We start from the raw sequence: 25,022 nt of genomic DNA, 5'->3' as shown, positions 1-25,022 counted from the left end.
CCAGCGTTTTGCATGATGTACTCTGCATGTAAGTTAAATAAGCAGGGTGACAATATACAGCCTTGACATACTCCTTTCCCAATTTGGAACCAGTCCGTTTTTCCATGTCCAATTCTAACTGTTGCTTCGTGACCTGGACACAGATTTCTCAGGAGGCAGGTAAGGTGGGTGGTCTGGTATTTCCATCTCTTTAAGAATGTTAAATTCTTAAAACATTAAATGCTCCAGCTCAAAACCTTAGAATTATCCTTCTCTTTTCCATAACCCATGTTAAATGTCAGCAAATCTATTGTCTAGAAGCTAAACTGGTACTCTCAATACAAGCATCTGGATCACTCCAAAAATTCTTTAACTAGCCTTCTTGCTTCTTCTTGCCCCTCTAAATTTATAGTGTAATCTCTCACAACAAAGGGAGACTTTTAAAACATTAAGTCAGATATCATTTATCTACTCAAAACTTTGCAGGCGCTTTTCAGTAATATCTTTCTGGTAACACCCTATTTAAAATCACAAACCCTACTCTATTTCCTTTCCCTGCTTTACTATCTCAGTAGCTCTGGTCAGTATGTATCAAAGTGTATTTTAATTGTTCTGTTAGCTCCTCCCATTGGAAAGCAGGGATCTTTGTTTTTAGCTTGCTGATTTCTCAGAGTCTGCAACAGAGCCCAGCATACAGTAAGCACTCAATATATATTCGTTAAATATATGAATTAATGTGTTTGTTGATTTGTATGAAAAGCGAATAAAGCTGGGCACTGATTACAATTAACCATTGAGCACTATGCCTAAAACTTTGTGCAAGTATCATTTAATCCTCGCAACCGCCTATGATGAAATCTATTAGCTCCTTCCACCTTACAGGGTAAAAAACTGATGGCCAGAAGTGTGTTCCATAGCACGAAATTGTTCAGCTTACTAGGAATTTGTTTGCCTGGATGTGCTTCTTCATAAAGAACTAAGAATGCCTCTTGACCAGACATTAAGAACTAGCACTCGCTTCAGTTCAGTTCAGTCACTCAGTCTTGTCTGACTCTGACCACATGGACTGCAGCACGTCAGGCTTCCCTGTCCATCACCAACTCTCGGAGCCTGCTCTAACTCATATCCATCCAATCGGTGATACCATCCAACTCCGCCTAAGTAACTTGCAATTGTCGGCTTAGGCGTCCATGGTAACCATGGTGACAGGAGAGCCTTGAGCAAAAACCAGAGATCAGAGACAAGGCCAAGCTTTCCACACCCATACACACCTATTAAATCCTGAACTCAGAGCGCTGATCGGTCCTCAGTAGTGAAGAAAGTACTTGTTAAAACGATAACAGGGCGACACACTAGCTACCTCCAAGAGCACCACGCCTCCGGTACTATCTGTGGTTACGGGAGCAGACTGGGCACGGTTCAGGGAGGCCCAGGAGTCCCGCCTCGCCTCGCGCAGCTTCCGTGGGGCGGGCTCTGGCCGGACCTACTTCACAGCATCCCCGCCCACCCCGGAAGTGGGGGCGGAGCGAGTGAGGCATCTGCGGTCAGTGGGCGGAAGTGGCTGTTGGAGGCTTTAAGGTAGCTTTAAATTCCTGCTGTCTTGGCAGCTCACCCCTTTCAGCTGGAGACGGGCTCCTCGCGACGGATGGCTGTGGACGTGAAGTCGCGAGCGAAGCGTTATGAAAAACTGGACTTCCTCGGGGAGGGACAGGTGAGGCTCTCGGGCGGGGCTCGGAGGGCCCTGAGCAGAGAGCGCCCGGCCGCCTCACACTGTCGAAAGTTTTCTCGTGGAAGCCAGCGGCCGGGCCGCGCTCCTCGTTCTCCTCGGAGGAGGCTGCGCAGACGCCCCTGCTGCCCCTTTGTCCACCCTGGACCTGAGTCCCTGAGCGGCCTTCTCCGCTCAGTGGACTGGAACGGGACGTGGACGTCCTCAGCACGTTGCCAGCCGCCGCGAATTTGCTCTGAGAACCCTGGATTCCTTGCTTCCCCAGATCTAAAAAAAGTGAAAAGGCCAACACAAACCAAGAAGTTCTCACAAACTTAACATTACTCTTGTTTTTCTGTCTAGTTTGCCACGGTTTACAAGGCCAGAGACAAGAACACCAACCAAATTGTCGCCATTAAGAAAGTGAGTTGCAGTTTGTTTTTCCTTGTGTCTTCGTGAAGGTTGTGTGTGTGTGTGTTATTACTCTTGACCGTGCTCTGCTAATGAGTTACTTATGTCATTTTCAAAGAAAATAGAATATCTTAGTGTCTTGTGTTCCAAGGTGGAACTCGGGTTGAACTAGCGTTTTGTTCCATCCATTGAAATTGAGATGAAGAGGGGCTGTATCTTGTTTTATAAACGCAAACACTGGCCAAGGGGACAAATATCTCTGTTGGGCCCTCAGAACTACTCATCTTTCCAGGTCCCTATTTCTTCCTCACCAGCATCCACTCTATATCTGTATTTTCTGAATACATGTTTACCATTAAAGGCTTTTGCCAGCATTAATGACATTGGTGGTTTTTTTTTTTTTTTAATGGTTTAAGTACCTTTTTTACTTGCATTTCATTCAAGAAACTTAGGTCATATTTGCCTTTCTGTATGCCAAGAACTCTCACCCTTGTTTTTCTCATTTAACCCTCATAAGAGCCGGGTGATGTCGGTAAAGTATCTCTGCTTTATACTTGAAGCTTGTTTTATACTTGGTGCCTGAAGCTAAGGGAGATGAGGTGACTCATCAAGATGGCACAGGTAGCAGTTGATAGAGCCAAGCTTTAGATCCAGGTGTACTGCTTCCAGGCTGATTGCCTTTCCCCATACTTCTGAAATCAGTAACCCTCTCAGAGAGGCTGGTTTCTTCACACCTCGTAGATAGAGGAGCCTGATGGGTCCATGGAGTTGCAAAGAGTCGGACATGGCTGAGTGACTGAGCACACACACAAGGCCTGTTGGTGGCTTAGGTAGCCACCTTCCTATTGTTCCTGTTGCTGCTTTGAACCTGTTTCTCCTTCAAAATCCCTAATTCCTTTGAAGCACGTCCCTCTCATATTCTTAACACCTGCTTCCCATTCTTCCTTTCTACAATTATTCCTTCCATTGTTATCTTTTTTACTTTTTCTGATGTGTCTAATCTCTTTTTTCAGTTTGTGTTCTATAAGCCAGTGCTATTTATAGCTCCTCCCGTGTAAAACCCTTAACTTTCCTAATCCTTTTCAAGTTATTTTTCTGATTCTGCCCCTGGTTCACTTTATTCTAGCCACACTGACCTTTCTGTCCCTTGAATATGTTAAATTCATCCCAGTCCCAGATTCATTGCATTTGCTCTGGCTTCCACTTAGTGTATTTTTCCTCTAAAACTTGGCCTGGCTGGTTCCTTATCATTTAGATCTCAGTCAGATATCTCCCGTACATACAGACTTCTGCTGGTCATTCTAGCTGAAACAGGTGTACCTGCCTTCTTCCCTAGTGTTCTTTTCCATATTTCTTTGTTGTCTTCATAGCATTTATCAAAATCTTTTGAGTTTATTCTCTATTTACTACCACTCTGTGGCTAGTACATTTGTAGACACTCTTAAAAATGTATTTGCTTGACTAACTGATAACGGTCTCTTCAAACTGTTGACATATTGAGTTCTGTGGTTTTTCTGAAAATCCCAGTTGGTTTACTTATTTGCTTGCTTTTATCATGAATTAGGATTTAGAATTCATTCTATTTCTCAGTGATGGGCTTCCCAAGTGATGCTAGTAGTAAAGAACTTGCCTGCCAGTGAAGAAGACATAAGAGATGTGGGTTCGATCCCTGAGTCGGGAAGATTCCCTGGAGAAGGGCATGGCAACCCACTTGAGTATTGCCTGGAGAAGTCTGTGGACAGAGGAGCCTGGTGGGCTCCGGTCCACAGGATCACAAAGAGTCAGACATGACTGAAGCGACATAGCACTATATTTCTCATTGATAGACTGCTACCCCTTGAAAGTGACTCATTATGGAATATTCTTTTATATTTAATTTTTATTTCAAATAGTACATCTTTGTCGTTTTATGGAATGTAACCTTTATATAAATGGAATATATAACCTTTAAATCACTGTGTTGTACACCTGAAACTTACATAATACTGTATGTAAACTGTACCTCGAAAAAAACAGGAATATTTCTCCTTTTACCAAACCCAATTAATTTTCAAAGGTTTTTTTTTTTTTTTTAAGTCAGTTACGAGGCCACGCATGCCTCTCTCCTCTACCCCTGGTTTTCACTCATTGGAGCAATGCCTTTCAACTCCAAAATTGTTTTCTCTGGTATTTACATCCATTTTTTTAGATAGTATACTTGTCATTCCTTGAGGGGCCTCCTTCCTTAGTTCAGACATTTTCTAGACTTAAACTATAAACCCTGGAGATTCGGTGCTTGTGCATCTTCGCCTCCCAACACTCAGTTTCCGTTCACACTCATTTACTGGCTTCCCTGGTGGCTCAGACAGTAAAGTGTCTGCCTATAGTGCGGGAGACCTGGGTTCGATCCCTGGGTCAGGAAGATCCTCTGGAGAAGAGAATGGCAACCCACTCCAGTACTCTTGCCTAGAAAATCCCATGGACGGAGGAGCGTGGTAGGCTACAGTCTGTGGGGTCGCAGAGTCAGACATGACTGAGGGACTTCACTTTCTTTCTTTCTTTTCTTGAATTTAACAGAAAAGGAGTAATAAGCTATGTATTCTTTCACCTGTTGTATTTTGGACCTTTAAAATATCATTAATCTACCTTATCCTTTTTAAACAGTTGTACTGAATTTACATTTCCCAGTTTAACCAGTCCTCTGTGGTAGCTTTTTGGAGCAGTTTTCACTTTGCAGTATTTGTTTAATATATCTCAACAATACACATTACTGTATACTTCTAAGCTCTTTATCTCTTCCTCTCACACTCACTCTTCTGCAACTTGTTTTTCTGAATTAGTATCATTTCTGAAATCTTCCAGATGGATACATGTAGATCTGTTTATTCATGCTCTTTGATGATTAGATTCTATTCTATAGCTACACTAAAATTGGTCTCTCCAAATTGTTGTTGATAAACATTTAAGCTGCTTTTTTTTTAATGTTTTACTCTAATACAGTCCTTCTGCAGACATACATTTGTGCATTTCTCTAGAAAATGTATTTGTAGTTGAAACTAATTGCCAGTTGTTGCTGCATAGAGAACACCCTGATGCTGAGAAAGATTGAAGGCAGGAAGGGAAGGGGATAACAGAGGACAAGATGGTTGGATGGCATCACCGACTCAATGGTCATTAGTTTAAGTAAACTCTGGGAGATGGTGAAGGACAGGGAAGCCTGGCGTGCTGCAGTCCATGGGGTTACAAAGAGTTGGACACGACTGAGCGACTGAACAACAGCAAGAGAATACACGTCAACATCCCCAGATACTATCAAACTGCTTTCCAAAATGGTTGGGTCAGTTTAACCTCCCACCACATCTTCACCATGTTTGTATCATCAGACTTTACAACAGTTGTCAATCAGATCGATCAAAAGTGGTATGTGGATGTTTTTTCAATTAATATTTCTCTGATTACCAGTGAGTTTGATCATCTTTTCCTAGATTTATTGGCTTTTTATACTTTTTCTGTTAGGTTGACTGCATTTTTTTCCTTTCCTGTTGACTTGGTGGAATTTCTTATATATTTTGGATACTGAACCTTAGTCAGAAATATGCACTACAGGTACCATTGTCAATGTAAATCTATAACAAGAATAGAAAAGTGTTATTCAAGCCAATCTTAGGATTATAGCCCAGAAGACAGTCTCTCAGATAGCTCTGAGTTCTGAAGAAGTACTGTTTTCAGTGTAGTTATATCTTGTCAGAACAGAAAACATCAAACATAACTTGGGTACATTCCTTCAAAGTTTAAAAAAAAAGATCAGAAGACAGATCACTGTATATAGTGAGTCAGTATGATCTTGGCTCCTGGCAAAGGGACCTTATCAAAGGAGTACTAGCGTTGAAGTCCCTGAAAGGGAGGCACTTATCCTTATCTTCAAAATCGGCATTCTTTACAGTGGTTCAGATGGTTAAGAATCCGCCTGCAATGTGGGAGACTTGGGTTCAATCCCTGGGTTGGGAAGATCCCCTGGAGAAGGGAATGGCAATCTACTCCAGTATTCTTGCCTGGAGAATCGCATGGATAGAGGAGCCTGTCAGGCATGGAGTTGCAAAGAATCAGACACAACTGAGTGATTTTCACTTTTGGTAGTGGACCCTTTTATTCCAATATTTAAAGCAGATAGACAGTATGTGTTTCATAGACCACAAAACAGGCTGTTCTAGTTAGCATAAAGTTTGTTAAATACGCCAGAGTGACTTCTTTTTACTTTAGTATGTGAAAATTTCTTCAATCATCATCTCTCAGACTTTGGGTATTTAGTTTACTTATGGTATCTTTTGAAGTACAGGTATTTAAAATTTTAGTCTGGTTAAATTTGTCTATTTTTCCCCTTTTTTGGTTCCCTTTTTTTGTGTGCTTCCCTGCCTCCAGATTATAAAGAATTCTCCTATATTTTCATCTGAAAATTTTAAAGTATTGCTTTTTCACATTTAGGTCTACATTCCATTTGGAGTTAAATTTTCTTTGTTGTGTAGTGTGAAAATCTAGTGTTTTTTCCCCAGCTCTCAACATTTTTGTTAGTATGTCCTTTTCTGAGTTGTAATGCCAAGTTCCAATTTACACTTGGATTTGTTTCTGGGCATACCATTCTTTTATTGGTTGATTTTCCTTTTCCCCCCATTCCTGCTGCACTGCCGTACGGTGTCTAATTACTGTTGCCTTGTAAATGCTCGAGGGCTTTCTGTGGTTGTGGTATGGAGGCTTCTCATTGCAGTAGCTTCTCTTGTTGCAGAGCCTGGTCTCCAGGGTGTGTGGGCTCGGTAGTTGGGGCGCATGGGCTTAGTTGCCCCATGGCGTAGTTGTGGAATCTTTCCAGACCAGGGATTGAACCCCTGCCCCCTGCACTGGCAGGCGGATTCTCAACCTCTGGACTTCCAGGGAAGCCCAGCTACTCTTCTTCGAAATTAACTTGGCTTACTCTATGAGTCAGTTGAGAAATTTGAGCCAAATCAGGAGAATTTGAATATGAACTAGTTATTACATGCTGTATGGCATTATTATTAATTTTATTAGGAAGGAGAATGGCCTTATGGGTATATAAGAACATGCCCACGTTTTAGAGATGCTTGTTGAAGTATATAGGGATGAATAATATGAAGTCCAACTACAACATGAAAAAAATGTATGTTGTAGCCAACAAAAAAGAGAGGATGGATGAAGTAAATATGGCAAAATATTGGTAATTATTGAATCTGAGTGATGATGTAGATGGCTTCATGAAACTAGTCTATTACATTTCCTAAATACAGTAAAAAATAATGTTTTAAGTTATCTGTTCTTAGCTTCTTACTTTTCTATATAAAGTTTAGAATCCGTTTGTCAGGGTCCATGAAAAATGCTGTTGTACTTTACATCTAGTTTCATTAAAGAGAATTGATGTATTTATGATATTGAATCTTTCTATCCATGAACATGCTGTCTGTGTTTATTTTGATCACATTTTCTTGAACATGTTTTAAGAGTGTTTTATAATGTTCTGGGAACGCTTCATACATCTCTTGTTGGCTTTGATTCCTACATGCCTTATATTTTTTGGTGCTATAATAAATAGCCTGTGGAAGTGTTAGTTGCTCAGTTGTATCCAATTCTTTTCGACCCCATAGACTGTAGCCCAGCAGGCTCCTCTGTCCATGGGATTCTCCAGGCAAGAATACTGGAGTGGATTGCCATTCCCCTCTCCAGGGGATCTTCCTAACCCAGGAATTGAACCTGGGTCTCCTGCATAGCAAGCAGATTCTTTACTGTCTGAGCCACCAGGGAAGCCCAAGATAAAATAAATAGCCTACCTTTAAGTTAAAAGTTGTTTGTGGTATATAGGTGGGGGCATTTTAAAAGGAAAAATAGCTGATTTTCTGGAGTAGGATTTTTGTGTGTGTGTGTGTTCTTGGCTACATTGTCATTGCATAAAGTAGTAAGCTCTTGTTCTTTAACTTAGTAGTTGGGTTTGTGTGAGACTGAACCTATTAATGCAGTTCAGTGTGCTTGTACACAGTAGCAAAAGTTTAACCATTTTCTGTATCCATCACAATCTGTAATTTTCCTTCTTGGAAAATGTGGTCCCTGGGAGCATATTATTGGGCATATTAAGCATGTTATTTATATGTTACATATTTCCTCCCAAGTAGTCTAACTTGAAGTGCTTCTTTTGTTTATTGGGCTTCCCTGGTGGCTCACAGTAACAAATCTGCCTGCAGATGCAGGAGACCTGGGTTCAATCCCTAAGTTGGGAAGATCCCCTGGAGAAGGAAATGGCAACCCACTCCAGTATTCTTGCCTGGAAGATTCCATGGACAGAGAAGTTTGGTGGGCTACAGTTCATGGGGTCACAAGAGTCAGATATTGACTTAGCGACTAAACTACCACCACCCACCTAGATCATCTCCCTAAGTTCTGTATCCATCACAATCTCTAATTTTTCTTCTTGAAAAATGTGGTCCCTGGGAGTATATTATTGGGCATATTAAGCATGTTATTTTATATGTTACATATTTCCTCCCAGGTAGTCTAACTTGAAGTGCTTCTTTTGTTTATTAGCGTGTATGCATTTAATTTATTCCATATTTAATCTTACAACGTTGTGTAATTCAGAACTTAAGGGGAAAGGAATGATAGGTACTTGATCCTTTCTTATATTGTTAATTTTGCCTTTCTGATTCATGATTCCTGCTCCCTCCTTGCCTGCTAATACTAGCTACGTATAAGTATGTATTTTTGCTTTAAGCATTTGAAGTGTTTATATATTACGCATTTGTCTAAATAGTTTAACACATTTTTATTGTGTTTGTTTTTTCCTCTACCAGATCAAACTTGGACATAGATCAGAAGCTAAAGATGGTAAGTAACTTATTTCATGTAATCTGACAGAACAGAAAAAGTGGTTCTTCTCACTGAGGAAAAGAACGAAGTATTAATTACAGTTAACAATGGTTCTGGATAGAGTTATTACAGGTCCCAGAAGAGTAACGATAGACTCAGGATAGAGATAGGATGTTTGTGCTTTTCACCATTTGGGTGTTCAGAAGATATTCAGATCACCCCCAAGTAGATGGAAGACAGCAAGGTTATGTGACTTGTCTTGATGTCTTCATTACTGCTTTAGTTGTTTTCAAGCCATTGTTTTTTGTTCTGAGCTTCTGGTTACTTTGAAAATTCAGGATTCATGGAAGTATACAAAGCTCACTGTAGAATAAATGTATAGGGATGGGGGAGATTTTTGTATCCCTTCTGCTAAAGCTCTGTTTGAGCGCTAAGTCCTATTTAATCATCAAGAAATAGTTTCTGTATAAAAAGGATACATCATCTCTCTAATACTAGTACCAGATTTTTTTTCTTTTTTTTTTTTTTTTTTTAGTATTTATTTATTTGGCTACACTGGGTCTTAATTGCAGCATGCTGGATCTTTGATCTTCATTGTGACATGCAGGACCTTTTAGTTGTGAGAAGGAAGCTCTTAACTGGCGACATGTGGGATCTAGTGTCCTGACCAAGGGTCAAACCTGGGCCCCCTGCGTTGGGAAAGATGGTATCTAATCACTAGTTTTCTGTTAGCTTAAAGAATCTGCCTCTGATATTCATAAGGCAAGAGAAGAGAAGCTATTAACTTCTCACCTATAGGCTACATACTTGGGTACATATTTTTCCAGGAGTCTTCAGGTCTCATATTCTATAGATAAAGTGAATACTTGTTTCATCATTTATCATAGTCTGTCCTAAACTGTTTTAAAAACAAAGCAATATAAATTGGAAATAGGTACGTTATAAAAATTGTTATTTTTTTTTTCTGAGGAATATTCATTGCTATTTGATCAGAGACTGACCTTTCCCAAAAAATATATTTATAAGAAGGTTTGAGATTTCAGAATTCTTTTTCACTTTTTTCTTTGCCTTTTTATCTAGGTATAAATAGAACAGCCTTAAGAGAGATAAAATTATTACAGGAGCTAAGTCATCCAAATATAATTGGTGTGAGTATGATCTAAGTTGTTTCTGGGACTTGGGACCCTGCCTTGCCGAATGTGGTGGATGTTGATTGAAGGCTCAGCAAGATGAGTTGTCCTAGGTGAGCCTTACAAAAAGGCTGAAATGTATTTTTTATCCTAATTGTTCTTATAGGCAGTGTTTTAAAAACTATACAACTGATGAAATAAATTACATATGGGCATACAGGCTGATTTTATCAGAAATTTTGAAGTCTAGAGAGCTCTAGCATGTGTAAGACCTTGAGCAGGTTCCCTTGAACTCTGCCTTGTAGTCTCTACCTCACAGGGTTGTTACGAGACTAGCTCACTGAATACACATCAAGTAATGGTAACACACTCCAGTATTCTTGCCTGGAGAATCCCATGGACAGAGGAGCCTGGTGGGCTACAGGCCATGGGGTCGCAAAGAGCCCGATATGACTGAGCAGCTAACACCTGCTTACCTGGGATAGTGCCTGGCGTAGGGAGCACACTCATTCAGTGAAAATAGCTACTGCTGCTGTTTGTTGGATTTTCTTAAGTACCAAGGTTGGGAATTTTTCTAGATTATAGAGATTTCAGTGAGTTTCTCATTAATTCATTACTTAATTCCTAAAATTTGGAGGGAAAGGTTAAGTATTGGTGATTTTTTCTTTTTAATAGTAAGGCTTAATATCTTGTGCTTCAGTGTACTAAATCCTAGCCAAAAATGGAAAAATATTAAATTTAATAAAATTATTTAAACTTTACAGTCCAAATGCTTAAGATTAAAAACTTAGGTATAATACTGTCAAGTATTTAATAAGAGAATCACATGTTGTTGTTTTTTTTTTAATTTTGCTTTGTAGCTCCTTGATGCTTTTGGACATAAATCTAACATTAGCCTTGTCTTTGATTTTATGGAAACTGATCTAGAGGTAAGACTAAGATTTCTGGAGGAATTTATTTTCCTGTTTATCAAAAGAGAATCTAAATGTTTATTTTCTATCTTCGAAGAAGGTAGTCAAAAGAATGCTTCAATTTTGTTGAAATCTAGATGTGGTCTTAAGTCAAAGATCTTCTGAATCATTTAGCTATATTCCCAGTGTTACATACAAGATTTGGATTTCAATAGCATTTGTGTCTGCCAAGTTCCTGATACCTTATTGACGTTACTTTTTAGAAAAATAAGTGTTTGGCTTTGGAGGGTTTGGAACTTCCTTGTGATATTATCACAGACTGTCCTTTTGAAAACCAAATTTCTTTTTGAGAAGAATAAGATTTTAGGCTTTTCATTAATACTAATTGAATCTCAATAATGAACAGTCTGGAGATGTGGAATAAGTGGAATTCTCATACACTGCTGATGAGAATGCAAAGTGATACAGCCACTTTGGAAAAAACAGTTTGGCAGTTTCTTACACAGTTAAATATACCCTTAGGGTATGATCTAGAAATATGTCTACATATTTATTTATCCAAGAGAAACAAAAACATGTCCACACAGATGTTTAGCTTTCTTTGTAATTACCCAAACTGAAAACAACCCATATATCTTTCATCAAGTGAATGTATGAACAAACTGGTACATTTATGAAGTGGAATACTATTTGAGAATAAAAAGAAACAAATTATTAACATATGCAACAGTATAGGTGACTCTCAGATACATTATACTAAAGGAAAGAAGCCAGGCTCAAAAGCTACTGATGCTGTATGGTTCTATGTATGTTTTTTTGTAAAACGAAAAACTAAAAAAAAAAAAAAAAACTAAAGCAACAGAAGTGAGATCTTTGGTTGCTGGGGTTAGGAATCTAGGGGAAGGTTGAGTAGAGAGGGGCCTGGGGGAATTGTAAAACTATTTTGGTTGTGGTAGTGGTTATACAACTGATGTGTTAAAAACCGAGATTAAAAGTGACACCTATTTGAAAAAAAGAAAATTGCATTTTAAGCTCATATAACTAAAAGTCTGGGAATAAACTGACTTGAATCATAGTTCACAAATCATGCTAGCAGAACACAATTTTTCACTTGTTCTCTGTTGCCTTGTTCATGGGTAAAATTTCTCAATACAGTGACTCAGGTGCTTGTAGGCTTCTATCTTAGAGTTTAATAATCCCTGAGGAGAGAAAGTATTTTGTTGCCTTTGATTCTAGCACAAGTATTTGGCTTGGCTTCCATCCCTGAACTAGTCGGGAAAGCAGGCCATAGTGTGGTGACTGAGCATGCTGGATCATGTGTCTACTGCCTCTGGTGGAAGCCACAGGTAGTGCAGTCTGTAACCACGTGGACTAGCTGGGAACCAGTGGTTTCCCAAAGGAATGTTGAATGCTGTTATCAAGAGGGGCTGTGTATCCTGGGGCAAGTGGAAACAGCAGATGTTTGCTACATGGATGCCTCAAAACAAAGCAGCAGGAGACAAAGTACTCCTTTCCTTCTAAACTAAAGATACTTTCCCTAACCAGGTAACTGGAAGTTCTAACAGTGCTTCCTAAGGCGAGTTAGGCAACCTCTCTTGAGAATCTCCTTTATGAATAAATCCATCTTGTGTCTATAAATGATTTGATATAGTAGAGTGTATTTGGAATGATAAAAGCATACTTGTATACTGTCTGCCTACTTTACAGGTTATAATAAAGGATAACAGTCTTGTGCTAACACCATCACATATCAAAGCCTATATGTTGATGACTCTTCAAGGATTAGAATATTTACATCAACATTGGATTCTGCATAGGGTAAGGTTTTTTAACCAAGTATGCTTACGTCTTTATGTTGTAGTCAGATTTTCTGTAGCCAGTTTATTACACAAAAGACCTGAGTATGTAAATTATTAAAGTAGAACTGGACCGCTTTATCCACCCTTCTTCCTCTCTGCGCTCCCTTCAGTTAAACCAGGTGGCTCTGTGAGAACTCTGTTACTAGGTGGAATTTAGAAATGCAAGAGGCCTATTACTTCATTTTTTTCATAATTGAAGAGTTAAGTTGCTGACCCAAAAGTTACACATTTTTTTTGAGGTCATTAGTTATAGTGGCTGACAAGAGTATTAGAACCTAGATATTTTGGCTTGAAGTTCAGTGTTCTTTGTGCTATACTGTTGTAATAGAAAACAACAATGGTGGGAGTCTGGATTAAATTATATAATGCAAAAATACTTCTTGAAAAATATTTCTGGTAGCTCTAAAACTCTGGAAAGTAATGAAGTAAAATTTCTGAAATGGCTGAGTCATTGTTAGGAACATTTAGCTACTAGAACAAGGCTGATGATTTAGATAGGTAGATGTTCTTAGGCATCCTATTTATTAGTAGATAAAGTAGTTAAAAATATATAATGGTAATCCTCATACTTAAGCTTGGAATTCCTTTTAGGTTATGGCTAATATCTTTTTAGCATAGATTGTAAAGACTATATTCTTCATCATTTATAAACACATAATGTTTTTATGTGTTGGTGGCGCTACTGGTAAAGAACCCATCTGCCAGTGCAGGAGACACCAGAGATATGGGTTCAATCCGTGGGTTGGGAAGATCCTCTGGAGGAGGAAATGGCAACCCACTCCAGTCTTCTTGCCTGGAAAATCTTATGGACAGAGGAGCCTGGTGGGCTATAGTCCAGGAGGCTAACAGAGAGTCAGACACAACTGAGCACACCCATGATACAATCCTCGTATTTAAGGTTGGAATTCCTTTTAGGTCACGGCTAATAGCTTTTTAGCATGGATTGTGAAGACTATATTCTTCATCCTTTATAACCGCATAATGTTTTTATTTACTGAAGTTCATATATTGTGGTGTTTACTGTTGTGGGCCTCACGGCTTGTGGGATCTTAGTTCCCCATCCGGGGATTGAACCGGGGCCCTCAGCAGCGGCACACAGAGTCCTAACCACTGGACCCCCAGGGGGTTCCCCATGTATGTTGTTGTTAAATTAATAGCAGCATCTGGTTTTTGAATTCTTACTAGGAACCAGTCATTATACTAGGCTTTTCGCAGGAAATATTAAATTTAATCCTCACAGCAAACCTGTGAAGTAGGTAAATTGAAGTTCAGTGAAAGGAAGTACCTTGATCCAAGGCCTCACTAAGAAATATGGCTAATCTTATTTTGCTTTTTAGAATTTTATATCAATTAAAAAAAATTTTGGTGGTGGTTAAATTTGAGGTGCTAACCTGTTTCTGCTAAGTTTAAATTTAACTAAATGTATTACTATGATGCTTTCCTTCACCCTGCTTATTTGTTGGTTTAAAATCTCCAATATATAGGACCTAAAACCAAACAACTTGTTGCTAGATGAAAATGGAGTTCTAAAACTGGCCGATTTTGGCCTGGCCAAATCATTTGGGAGCCCCAGTAGAGCTTATACACATCAGGTTGTAACCAGGTAAGGATTCCTTAACTAACTAAAGCTTATATTGTGTAGGATATTAATCACAAATGAGCCTCATGTGGCTTCTTTGAATTTTGGCTGAGTTCAGGAGTTATTGTTGGTATCTTATTAAACAGTGAAGAAATATACAGCCCTTCTTTCAAACGGAGTTGAATTAATTCAGTCCCCAGAAATTTACCTAGTAATTTGGGGGACTAACTTATACTTCTTAGACAATTTAGTTAGGTAGATTGGAACTATAGTGGCTGTTCTTTTACATAACCACCTGATTTGGGGGGCCTGTTTATTTTATTGGTCAATCCTGATTCCACATTTTATATCATTCAGTGTGAATGAAAATTCCCTAAACAAAGCAGTGCTTTTATTTGGATTTTTCATATTATTCATTGCTTATATTTTCTGTTTATACATAAAAAGTATACATAAAAATAAAAACTAAAAATCACATTATATAGATAGGGACGTAGATTTTATAATTCTTGTCCAGATGGCATTTGTTAACTTCCCTGACTCTTAAGAATCTGAGACGATCTTCAGATTTTCTGTCCTTTTAAATTAGTTTGTCAGCTTCTTCCAAATAGATCTCATTGAGCGTTAATCATCTGATCCTTGAGTATAAAGTAAGGTATGTAAGTAGTTGTTCAGGTAATTTCTGGAAAAATTAAGCCTATCGTTCAGGAACTCTGGGAACTCAGGAAAACAAGGACCCACATACATGAGCATTGCTTTTCATCTACCAATTTCTGACTTTCTCTATTTTGAAATCAGACACTACTAATAGGTCAAATTAAAATGACTGAGAATTAACAATTTAGATTAGTGATAGGGATATCTTGATAACCTATCAAGATATTTTGGTGGAGTGGTGGGGTGAAAACCTGACTGATGGAGTTAAGAGAAGAGGAAATGGAGACAGTAAGAACATACAGCCAGACAGAGAGGGTTGTGAGGGGAAGCAGGGTCCAGAGAAGTTTTTGTTGTTTGTTTCTTTGTTTTTTAGTTTATTTTTTAAGGCTATAAAAACAATGGTATGTTTAACATTGATAGTAATAAATCTAGTAAAGAACAAAAAGCTGGCTGTTGTAGGAAAAAGAGACTTGCAGGAGCAATATCCTTGGAAACAGGCAAGAGTGTTGTATCCGGGGCCCACGTTGAGGGCCTGACTTTATTTTTTTTTTTTTTTTTTTTTTTTTTTTGTAATAAAGTTTTATTAAAGTATAAAGGAGATAGAGAAAGCTTCTGACATAGGCATCAGAAGGGGGCAAAAGAGTACCCCCTTTGCTAGTATTAGCAATGGAGTTATATACTCTCCAATGAATCCAAAGAATGTCTGGAGGCTGCAAAGACCTCACCAGACCCACTCCCATAATTTACATTTTAAGATAACAGAGTTGGCCAGAAGGTTTAATCCAAAGATTGTCCTCAGGCAGGATACATCCTTGTAAAGACCAGACCTACTCCCATAATTTATGTTTTAAGATAACAGAATTAGCCAGAGGGTTTAATCCAAAGACTGTCCTCAGGCAGGATACATTGTTATATAATCCTAAGGAATGTAGAGGAAAAAAAGTAAAAGTTTGTCCTTTCTTCCTCCTTGAATATCCCAGACCTCTCTCTCCTTGGGGACCCTTAGACTTCTTATCAACCTGCCTAGGAAATGACTCTCTCATTCCCCCCTTTTCTTTTAGGAGAATTATGTTGCCTAGGGAAAAGGGGCGTCGTTCTCATTCCATAACTGCTTCCGAGCTGACAAGGGGCGTTGTCCCTAAATTGGTGAGGCAACATATTCTCCTAATCCTCATAGTGAGGATGTCTGATCCAGGGGCTCTAAGTAATAGTTGGAGGAGGCTGTGGCACTCATAGGAGCTTGGACAACTATTTGTAAATTAAAAGCTTTTAGACTGTTAGAAAACCCCATTATACAGTTACAGACGTAAGGCAAAATAGTCATTAAACCAAGTTAAAATCAAAATGAAAAGTCACATTATGTCCATAGTTACATCAGTCCATCTTAAGGTTGTTAGATGTCATCAGTTTAAGAAGAGGTATCACATGCGATTGTTGAAGTTACTTGCAGACTTGGAGAAAGTCCTTTCCTTGAAGTGGAGATGTCCACCATGGAACGCCTTCCACTGATGAAGAGGGGAGTGCTCCGCAGACCCAGCAGTTAGACCGATTGTGGAATGCAGCATAGGAGTGAGCCCAGGACAGGAAGGCATTGTCTTGAGGATCAAACGGCAGACTCAGGATTTCTGGAGTCAGCAGAAGTAGGCTCACATAGATTATCGGGCCCATCTTTTGGCTCCTCCAGACAGTCCCATTACGGAAGCGGATCGGGAAGAAAGTGGGCCAGGGGCTTCAGTAAGCACGGAGTAAGTTGCCTCAGTATCGTGGCCATGCAGTATCACATAGTAAGACCAGGTGTGTCTTCTTTAAGCCCTGGGGATCAAATCTATCCCAGTTTTTCAGGATACAGTTCAAAGGAGTGAGGCTGGAATTGTTAGCTCCCATCTTGTCCTGAAGGATCCCGGACGAGCCCCCAAGATGAAAGGTTGTTACTGAACGATGAGACGTGGGATTCTTGGCCTCCGGAGGAGATGAATTCAATCCGGGGCCAGAGACGAGGCTGGATCGCTCAGAGCTTTTGTGTAATAAAGTTTTATTAAAGTATAAAGGAGATAGAGAAAGCTTCTGACATAGGCATCAGAAGGGGGCAAAAGAGTACCCCAGGGCCTGACTTTAAAAACACTAAAGGCTAGTTATGTAGTTACGGATGGGAAGGTGGGTTGTGAGTGTGTAGATGACTGTTGGTGAGTCTGTAGAAATTTTTTTTCATTACTTGCATTATTTTAGTGAAGTAGGAATTAGGTTATCAGCTAAGAAGTAGGATGGTGTTTAGGGTTTTGGGAGAAAGAACATGTTAATTGTCTAAGAGTGAGAGAATGAATGGACTGAGGGTGAATTTCCTGGCAACAGTAAGGAACTTCCTGGTTTTATAGACAAATTTTCTTGAGTTAATATATCCATAAAAGTGCATTTCATCAGTGCAGGATGTTTTTCTGAGGAGTTTTTTCTAAGAAATACTTTAATAATTCCACTCTAAAATGACAGTATTTATTTTTGTTCTCCAGGTGGTATCGGGCCCCTGAGCTACTGTTCGGAGCTAGAATGTATGGTGTGGGTGTGGACATGTGGGCTGTGGGCTGTATATTAGCAGAGTTGCTTCTAAGGGTAAGTCTTGAGTTGATGTACACTATTCAGTATTATTATAGGTATTTGTTTTTATAATTTATGTAAAAATTATCTTCTCAGAGGTAATTCCCAGAGGTAATTAGCATCCTTGAAACAAGAAACCAACAAACAGGCCAATAAAAAAAAAAAAACCCACCAAATACAGCCTGTTTATTAACACCATTTAGGACAATAAAGATTTGTTATTGTTCATTCTGTGTTCTGAAATTCAACTGTAATAAAATTGTCGGATTGTAATGTGGTACTATCTCTAAAGTAACTAAAAGGTTTAGGATAAACGTCTGTATTTCTGGGATCACTGGGGAAGTCCCACCCTTAGACTAAGTTTTTATTTTTGTTACTGTTTAATGTTTCTTATTAAATTAATCATATTATTTGTGTAACAGCTATCACAGATCATCTTGAAATATCTGCTTCTTTCTTTTAGGTTCCTTTTTTGCCAGGAGATTCAGACCTTGATCAACTAACAAGAATATTTGAAACTTTGGGCACACCAACTGAAGAGCAGTGGCCTGTAAGCTTTCCTACATGTTCTTTGAAATTTAGAGTATAGTGCTGTAACGTGAATATTACTTAAATGTATTAATTGTTAATTTACTTTGCAACATTTATACAAAGTAAAAGTAAAAGTTGTGATATACCATCCAGCCTCATATACATATAGCCCTCACTCATCCCAGTCATTTCTACCCCAGCGTTAACCATTATTATTTTGCTGTAAAGCCTTGCTATAAGGACACACACACATATAAATATGTAAATACGTATGATTTGCTTTTTCTTTCGTTCTTTAACAAAAATGCCATCACACCATGTAATTTTTTTGCAACAAACTTGCTCATAATATTGTTCACATTTTCCTTTTTAAGTTATATAATATTTCATTTTGTGGCTGTTTCATGTTGATCAACATCTTGATGGATTTATTTATTGCATTTTCACTAACACCATGAAGGTTTATTTTTGGTTTTGTTTTTCATTATTCCCCAACCAGGGATTGAACTTGGTCATCCAGGAAAGCCTGGAATCCCAGGCCACCAGGGAACTCATTATTTATTTTTAACCTATTACATTATCTCAAAAAAATTACTAAATCTGTGATAAAATTTATTACAGTATAAGTTGCTAATTTTATGTATTACAGTTCAGTGAAATTCTCACTTGTTATAATTGTAGACCCTTTTATTGTCCTTTCTGTTATAGCCTCATCTCCTGGGGAAAAAATAAATCCTAGAAAAGAGATTTTAATTAGCCTCTTTACCTTCTGGTTAAAACTGTAATTAAATTATCTGAAACTGAAATTAAGAAGTTTCTTTTGTGTTATTATTTCCTCAACTTTCTAACTAAAGGTTAGCTCTAAGTTCTAATTGTAAAACATGCTCTAACAGCATTCATTTATTGAACTTATTATTTGCTGTTAATGATAGGGTTTCATAAATTATATTTAATGCTCCCAACAATCCAATTAAGGTAGGTGCTGTTATTCACACTTTATAGATGAGACAGCCGAGGTGGCGTGAGGTTAAGTAGCTTACCTGAAGCTACGTAGTGTCAGCTAGGACTCCAGTTTGGGTCTTTCTGACTCCAGAGCCATATTCATAGTATTTATCCAGTACTTTTCATTTGACATGATTTTCTAAATAGTAGTTGCTTATGATGTTTTCCTTGGATTTTTAAAAATTTACATGCAGAAGGAAATAATACAGAGGTATCCCTTACTTCCTTTACTCAGCTTCTCACAACGGTAACATCTTGCAAAATCAGGATAATATCACAGCCAGCGTGCTGACATTGATACAATTAATATACAGGACATCACCACAAAGAGCCGTTTTACCGTCACACCCACTTTCCTTCCACTCTCACCCATTCCTTAACCCCTGGCAATCACTAATATGATTTCCTTTTTTATAACTTTGTCATTTCAAGAATATTATAAGTGGGATCATATAAAATATAAGCTTTTGGAATTGACTTTTTTCAATATAATTCTCTGGAGATTTATCCAAGTTGTCAATAATTCATTCCTTTCCCTATATTGCTGAGTGGTATGAATGTACCGTAGTTTGTCTGACTGTTGACTCATTGAAGGACATCTGCATTGTTTCCAGTTTGGGGCTATTACAGATAACACTGTTATTTGTAATAACAGTACATCATGGCTTCCCTGATAGCCCAGTTGGTAAAGAATCCGCCTGCAATGCCGGAGACCCCTGTTCAATTCCTGGTAGGGAAGATCCGCTGGAGAAGAGATGGGCTACCCACTCCAGTATTCTTGGGCTTCCCTTCCCTTGTGGCTTAGCTGGTAAAGAATCTGCCTGCAATGCAGGACACCTGGGTTGGGAAGATCCCCTGGAGAAGGGAATGGCTACTGACTCCAGTATTCTGGCCTGGAGAATTCCATGGACTGTATAGTCCTTGGGGTTGCAAAGAGTCGGACACAATTGAGCGACTTTCACTTTCGTGTCTGAAGGCATTACGGTGGTTAGAACTCTATTCCTCTTCCCAGAGGCCCAGTTTCCATCCCTAGGGAACTTAGATCCCACAAGCTACGTGGCCAAAGGAAAAAAAAAATCATGTACAGGCTTTTAGGTAAGCATACATCTTTATTTCTCTGGGGCAAGTGACCAGGAGTGCAGTTGTTAAGTTGTGATAGTTGCATATTTAGCCAGAAACTGCCAAAAAGAAAGTGAAAGTCGCTTAGTCTTGTCTGACTTTTTGCAATCCTGTGGACTGTAACCTGCCAGGCTCCTCTGTCCATGGAATTCTCCAGGCAAGAGTACTGAAGTGGGTTGCCATTTCCTTCTCTAGGGGATCTTCCCAACCCAGGGATCAAACACAGGTCTGCTGTATTGAAGGCAGATTCTTTACCATTTGAGCCACCAGGGAAGCCCAGAAACTGCCAAACTGCTTTCCATAGGGGCCTGTACTATTTTATATTCTCACCAGCAATGTAGAAGTAATCCGTTTTCTCTGCATCCTCACTAGCATTTGGTGGTGTCGCTTTTTTTTTTTTTTAAAGCATTGTGAGAGATGTGTAGTGATAGCTGATTGTGACTTTAAATTTCTCTTCCCTGATGACTTATGGTGTTGAATATCTTTTCATGTACTTATTTGGCATCTATATAGCTTTAATGAAATGTCTCTTGTCTTGTTTTTTAATTGGATTGTTTGTACTTTGGCTGAGTATTGAGCACTTACATAAAGTACTCGTCCTCTGATTGTATATGTGGTTTGCAAATTTTCTGTTACTCTGTAGTTTGTCTTTTCATCCTCTTCACAGAGTCTTCCCAGCATAAACGTTTTTAATTTTGATCAAGTCTGTCTTATCAGTTTTTCTTTTTATGAATAATGCTTTTGATGGCAAGTCAAAGAACGCTTTGCCTAACACAAAGATATTCCTGATGATTTTCTTTTTTTTTTCCCCTCAAAGTTTTATAGTTTTGCATTTAAGTCTGTGATCCTTTTTGAGTTAATTTTTACATGAGATGTGAGACTAAAAGTGTCTTATGGCAGGAGTGGGCGTTGTTTATGATACCTCTCCCCCTACCAGTACCACAGTCTTCATAAATTATCTATATATTAAGTCTTTTTCCAAGTTGTTTTTTAACTATTTTAACTTTCCATATAAATTTTAGAATAGCCTATCTATCTAATAATCTTGCCAGAATTTTGGTAAGAATTGCATTAAACCTGTTTACCAACTTGAGGAGAATTGTCAGACATCCTTACAGTGCTGAATCTTCCAGTCCACAAACATGGTAGGGCTCACCATTTATTTAGTGCTGAATCTTCCAGTCCACAAACATGGTAGGGCTCACCATTTATTTAGAGCTTTGATTTATTTCATCAGTGTGGTATAGCTTTCAGTATACAAGTCCTGTGCACGTTTTGTTAGATTTTCACCAAAGCATTTCAGCGTTGTTTTTGAGAGTTTCCAAAGGGCATTGTTTTTCATTTCAGTGTCCACATGTTCTTTGCCAATATGGAGAACTAAAGTTGACTTGTGTTTATCTTCCTGTAACCTTGTCTGCTCACTAGTGCTAAGATAGATCATCATATCATCAGTATGACAGTTTTATTTACTCATTTGAGATCTATATGCCTTTCAATCCTTTAAGTTTGAATTATAAAAATATTTTTACAGGACATGTGTAGTCTTCCAGATTTCGTGACATTTAAGAGTTTTCCTGGAATCCCATTACAACATATCTTCATTGCAGCAGGAGATGACTTGCTAGATCTTATACAAGGCTTATTCTTATTTAATCCATGTACTCGAATTACAGCCACACAGGTATGTTAGTGTATTTTTCGAATTTCTTAAGATTTCCTAACATTCTTTAAATACTGAAAAGATACGTTTGTTTTAAGAAATAACAAATTTTATTTTTTTCTCTAAGCTGTAAGCACTATATGCCCATACAAGTGCAGAAGAGTATAAAGATGATTCTATTTCATAATTAGGTCATCTACTTGAAAGTAAATTAGAGAAGAAGAAAAAAATGATGTTTTGTGTTTATTAAGACACTGGACTATTTCAGTTAAACTCTTAGGTAACTTAAATCTTGTGCCAAAACCAGCGCCAGAAGTATTTTGTTTTGTGTTTTCCCCCATGAAATGCAGTCCAGATAATGCATTCTGGTCGTTGTCACAGTCAGAAAGAGATAATGAGTAGAAAATGGTATAGTCTGATACAACTGTATTACTTACGAGAGATTGAAAGATCCTCTAAATAGAAAAACACTGAAACTGACAGTTACTTAAGGGAAAGAAGAATCAAACTCAAGAAAAATGTGGAATACCAAGAATATCTGCTCTTATAAAAGAAGAGAGAAATGTTATCCAACATAAAAATACAAGATCTATAGACTTGAAAGTCTTTTTTTTTCTTTATTTTAAAAACAAGCACATATAGATAGACGGTGGTCACTAACGCTTAAAGTTGGGGCAGGGAAATGCAGTGCCAAAATGCAATACATTACAGTAATTGGCCTTCATAAAGGAAGAGACTAAAATGTCGCACATCTTCATGTCTGACGAAACATATAAATGCACAAAATATCAGGCGTAAAAAGTGGATATTTTTTCACATAGGCTATTATAGACTACCAGATCTTTGTTTAATGTATTTACTTGTATAAACCTTTACTTCATAGCAGTATATGCCACATTAATACATATATACTAGATATTTTACCATTGGAATCACTCTTCTAATTTCAAACAAGTAACTCATTTTTACCTTTTTATCCGTGTATGTATACATCTTATCTCTGTCATAAGAACCTTGAGACCAGGTCAGATTGTCAAGAAGGTTGTTTTCATTACTAGTAAAGCTGAAAATTTATAGAAAGATATTAGTTGTGATAACTTATTTGGGTTATATTTTGATAAGATGGATTTTTTTTAGAATTAATTTTTTAATGGGTTTTGGCCTATGGATATTTAGAAGTTGGAATGAGGGACTTCCTCGAGGGTCTAGTGACTAAGACCCTGTGTTCCCTATACAGGAAGCCCGAGTTCGATCCCTGGTGAGGGATCTAGATTCCACATGCCGCAACTAAGAGTTTTCATGCCACAACTAAAGACCCTGCATGTTGCAACAAAGACCTGGCACAGCCAAATAAATAAACATTTAAAAAACATAGAAGTTGAATGAGATACCCTTCTTAGATCTCTGTGTAGCTCAAAATTAGCATAATTTACTTATGGAACTGCTGTGATATGGAAGTAATATTTTATAAGTTCAACTCTTCTGAAGTAAGAATTCTCTATCTAAATTATTACTGCAAAGAATATGTGGGCGAGTAGGGAGAGTTGGTTGAAAAGTTTATATTCTTTTGTTCCTAAGAGAGTTATCCAAAAGAACATACCTTGAATTATTGTGGCTATTGAACAGTACTATGGTGCATATAAAGTATGAACTTGACAACTTTGTTACCTCGAATAAACTATTTTTATTGGAATTTTGGACCTAGGTAAAAATATAATATTATAGAACGTTGGACTAGTGGTAAATAGAAATAAACTTGGCAAGTCCTTCCAAGTAAGAATTCAGTTAATTTCTAGTGGATTGTTCCACTTTAATCTGTTGTTTCCAACCCATCGCATCTTTTTAAAAGCTTTATTTTTAAGAATTCATATGATTTGGAATTTGAGCACACAGAAATGTTGTGACAAATAAACTTTGAAGTTGTTTTTAAGCAGGTTTCTCTGTTTTCAGCTATAGAGCCTATAATGTGTAGAGAGGTGAATTTTACAGTGTCTTACTAAGGATTTCTCATAATTTGTATAGGCTTTCGTGGGAAAATTCCATTCTTATAGTAATACAGTAATGGAATTAGCAATCAATCTTAGGCTGCTAGATATTTGTAGTAATTTCCATATCCAAATACTCAAGTTTGTTTGAGAGAGGATATATTTGCTTAGTATATTTAATGCTCCTTACAACACAGTTCAGATATTCACATAAAAGCTCACTTTCTCTGGTCTCTTTTCTTTGGAAAGGCGTTGAAAACTAAGTATTTCAGTAATCGGCCAGGGCCAACACCTGGATGTCAGCTGCCAAGACCAAACTGTCCAGCAGAGGCTCTAAAGGAGCAGTCCAATCCAGCCATGGCAACAAAACGGAAGAGAACAGAGGCCTTGGAACAAGGTAAAACTCATTTTCTTAAGTGAAATGAATTCAGAAAACTCCAAACTCCAGATAGCTAATGTATAGCTAGTGACTTGGCAGCTAAGAAATGTAAACTGTGAGCTGTTTACTTGTTATCAATTTAAATTTTATAAAGTAGAATATGATATTTTACCTATATTTGCTTCCTTTAGAATACATATCATCATGCATACTTAACATCATACTTTTTTTTAGGACATGGGCAGTTTTGAGTACTCCTCAGAGTTATGAGAACTATCCATGTGTACCCTATTTTTTTCATAAATTCCTAACAGTACACTCTATGCTTAATGTTTAGCAAGTGTTACTGGAAAATCAAAGCAAGTGAAAATATAGTTGGAATGCAATGACTGGTTAGAATTACTTTAAAATTAAATGTAATGTTGTAGAATTACTATAAAATTAAACAACCTCATTTTCCCCCCAGGAGGATTACCCAAGAAGCTAATTTTTTAGCTACAGAGAAAACTGGACAATATTCTACTACTGAAGGAAACAGTGAAAAAGGCACAATAGTAAACATAAAGTAAATGCTTTAAAAGATATTTGTAAATATTCTACACATGTAAAATATGTAAAACTGGGTTATTTTTATTAAATGTATTTTAAAACAAATTTAATTCTGATTTTCTGATTAGAGTGCA

At 37.9% G+C, this 25,022-nt stretch overlaps 1 protein-coding gene across 3 annotated transcripts; it reads left to right on the top strand.

The window, feature by feature from the left end:
- The first annotated feature begins 1,501 nt into the window (after window positions 1-1,501).
- CDK7 (cyclin dependent kinase 7) lies at window positions 1,502-24,993 on the top strand. 3 transcript variants are annotated; one of them, XM_043887244.1, is made up of 12 exons: window positions 1,502-1,690; window positions 2,048-2,107; window positions 8,923-8,956; window positions 10,019-10,086; window positions 10,929-10,997; window positions 12,687-12,797; window positions 14,323-14,441; window positions 17,579-17,678; window positions 18,127-18,213; window positions 21,847-21,996; window positions 24,210-24,357; window positions 24,806-24,993. In XM_043887244.1, the coding sequence occupies exons 1-12, from the start codon at window positions 1,625-1,627 to the stop codon at window positions 24,832-24,834; spliced, it is 1,041 nt and encodes a 346-aa protein (XP_043743179.1). In that variant the 5' UTR covers window positions 1,502-1,624; the 3' UTR covers window positions 24,835-24,993. The 3 variants fall into 3 exon arrangements, with proteins under 3 accessions (XP_043743179.1, XP_043743181.1, XP_043743180.1); XM_043887246.1 differs by lacking the exons at window positions 10,019-10,086; window positions 10,929-10,997 and having other exon boundaries at window positions 1,659-1,690; XM_043887245.1 differs by lacking the exons at window positions 1,502-1,690; window positions 2,048-2,107; window positions 8,923-8,956; window positions 10,019-10,086 and adding an exon at window positions 10,107-10,181.
- The last annotated feature ends 29 nt before the right edge of the window (window positions 24,994-25,022 follow it).

The sequence above is a fragment of the Cervus elaphus genome, chromosome 25, assembly GCF_910594005.1.
Source record: "Cervus elaphus chromosome 25, mCerEla1.1, whole genome shotgun sequence".
NCBI lineage: Eukaryota > Metazoa > Chordata > Mammalia > Artiodactyla > Cervidae > Cervus > Cervus elaphus.
The sequence above is the reverse complement of the archived record's forward strand: the minus strand, read 5'-3'. Positions and strand labels throughout refer to the sequence as shown.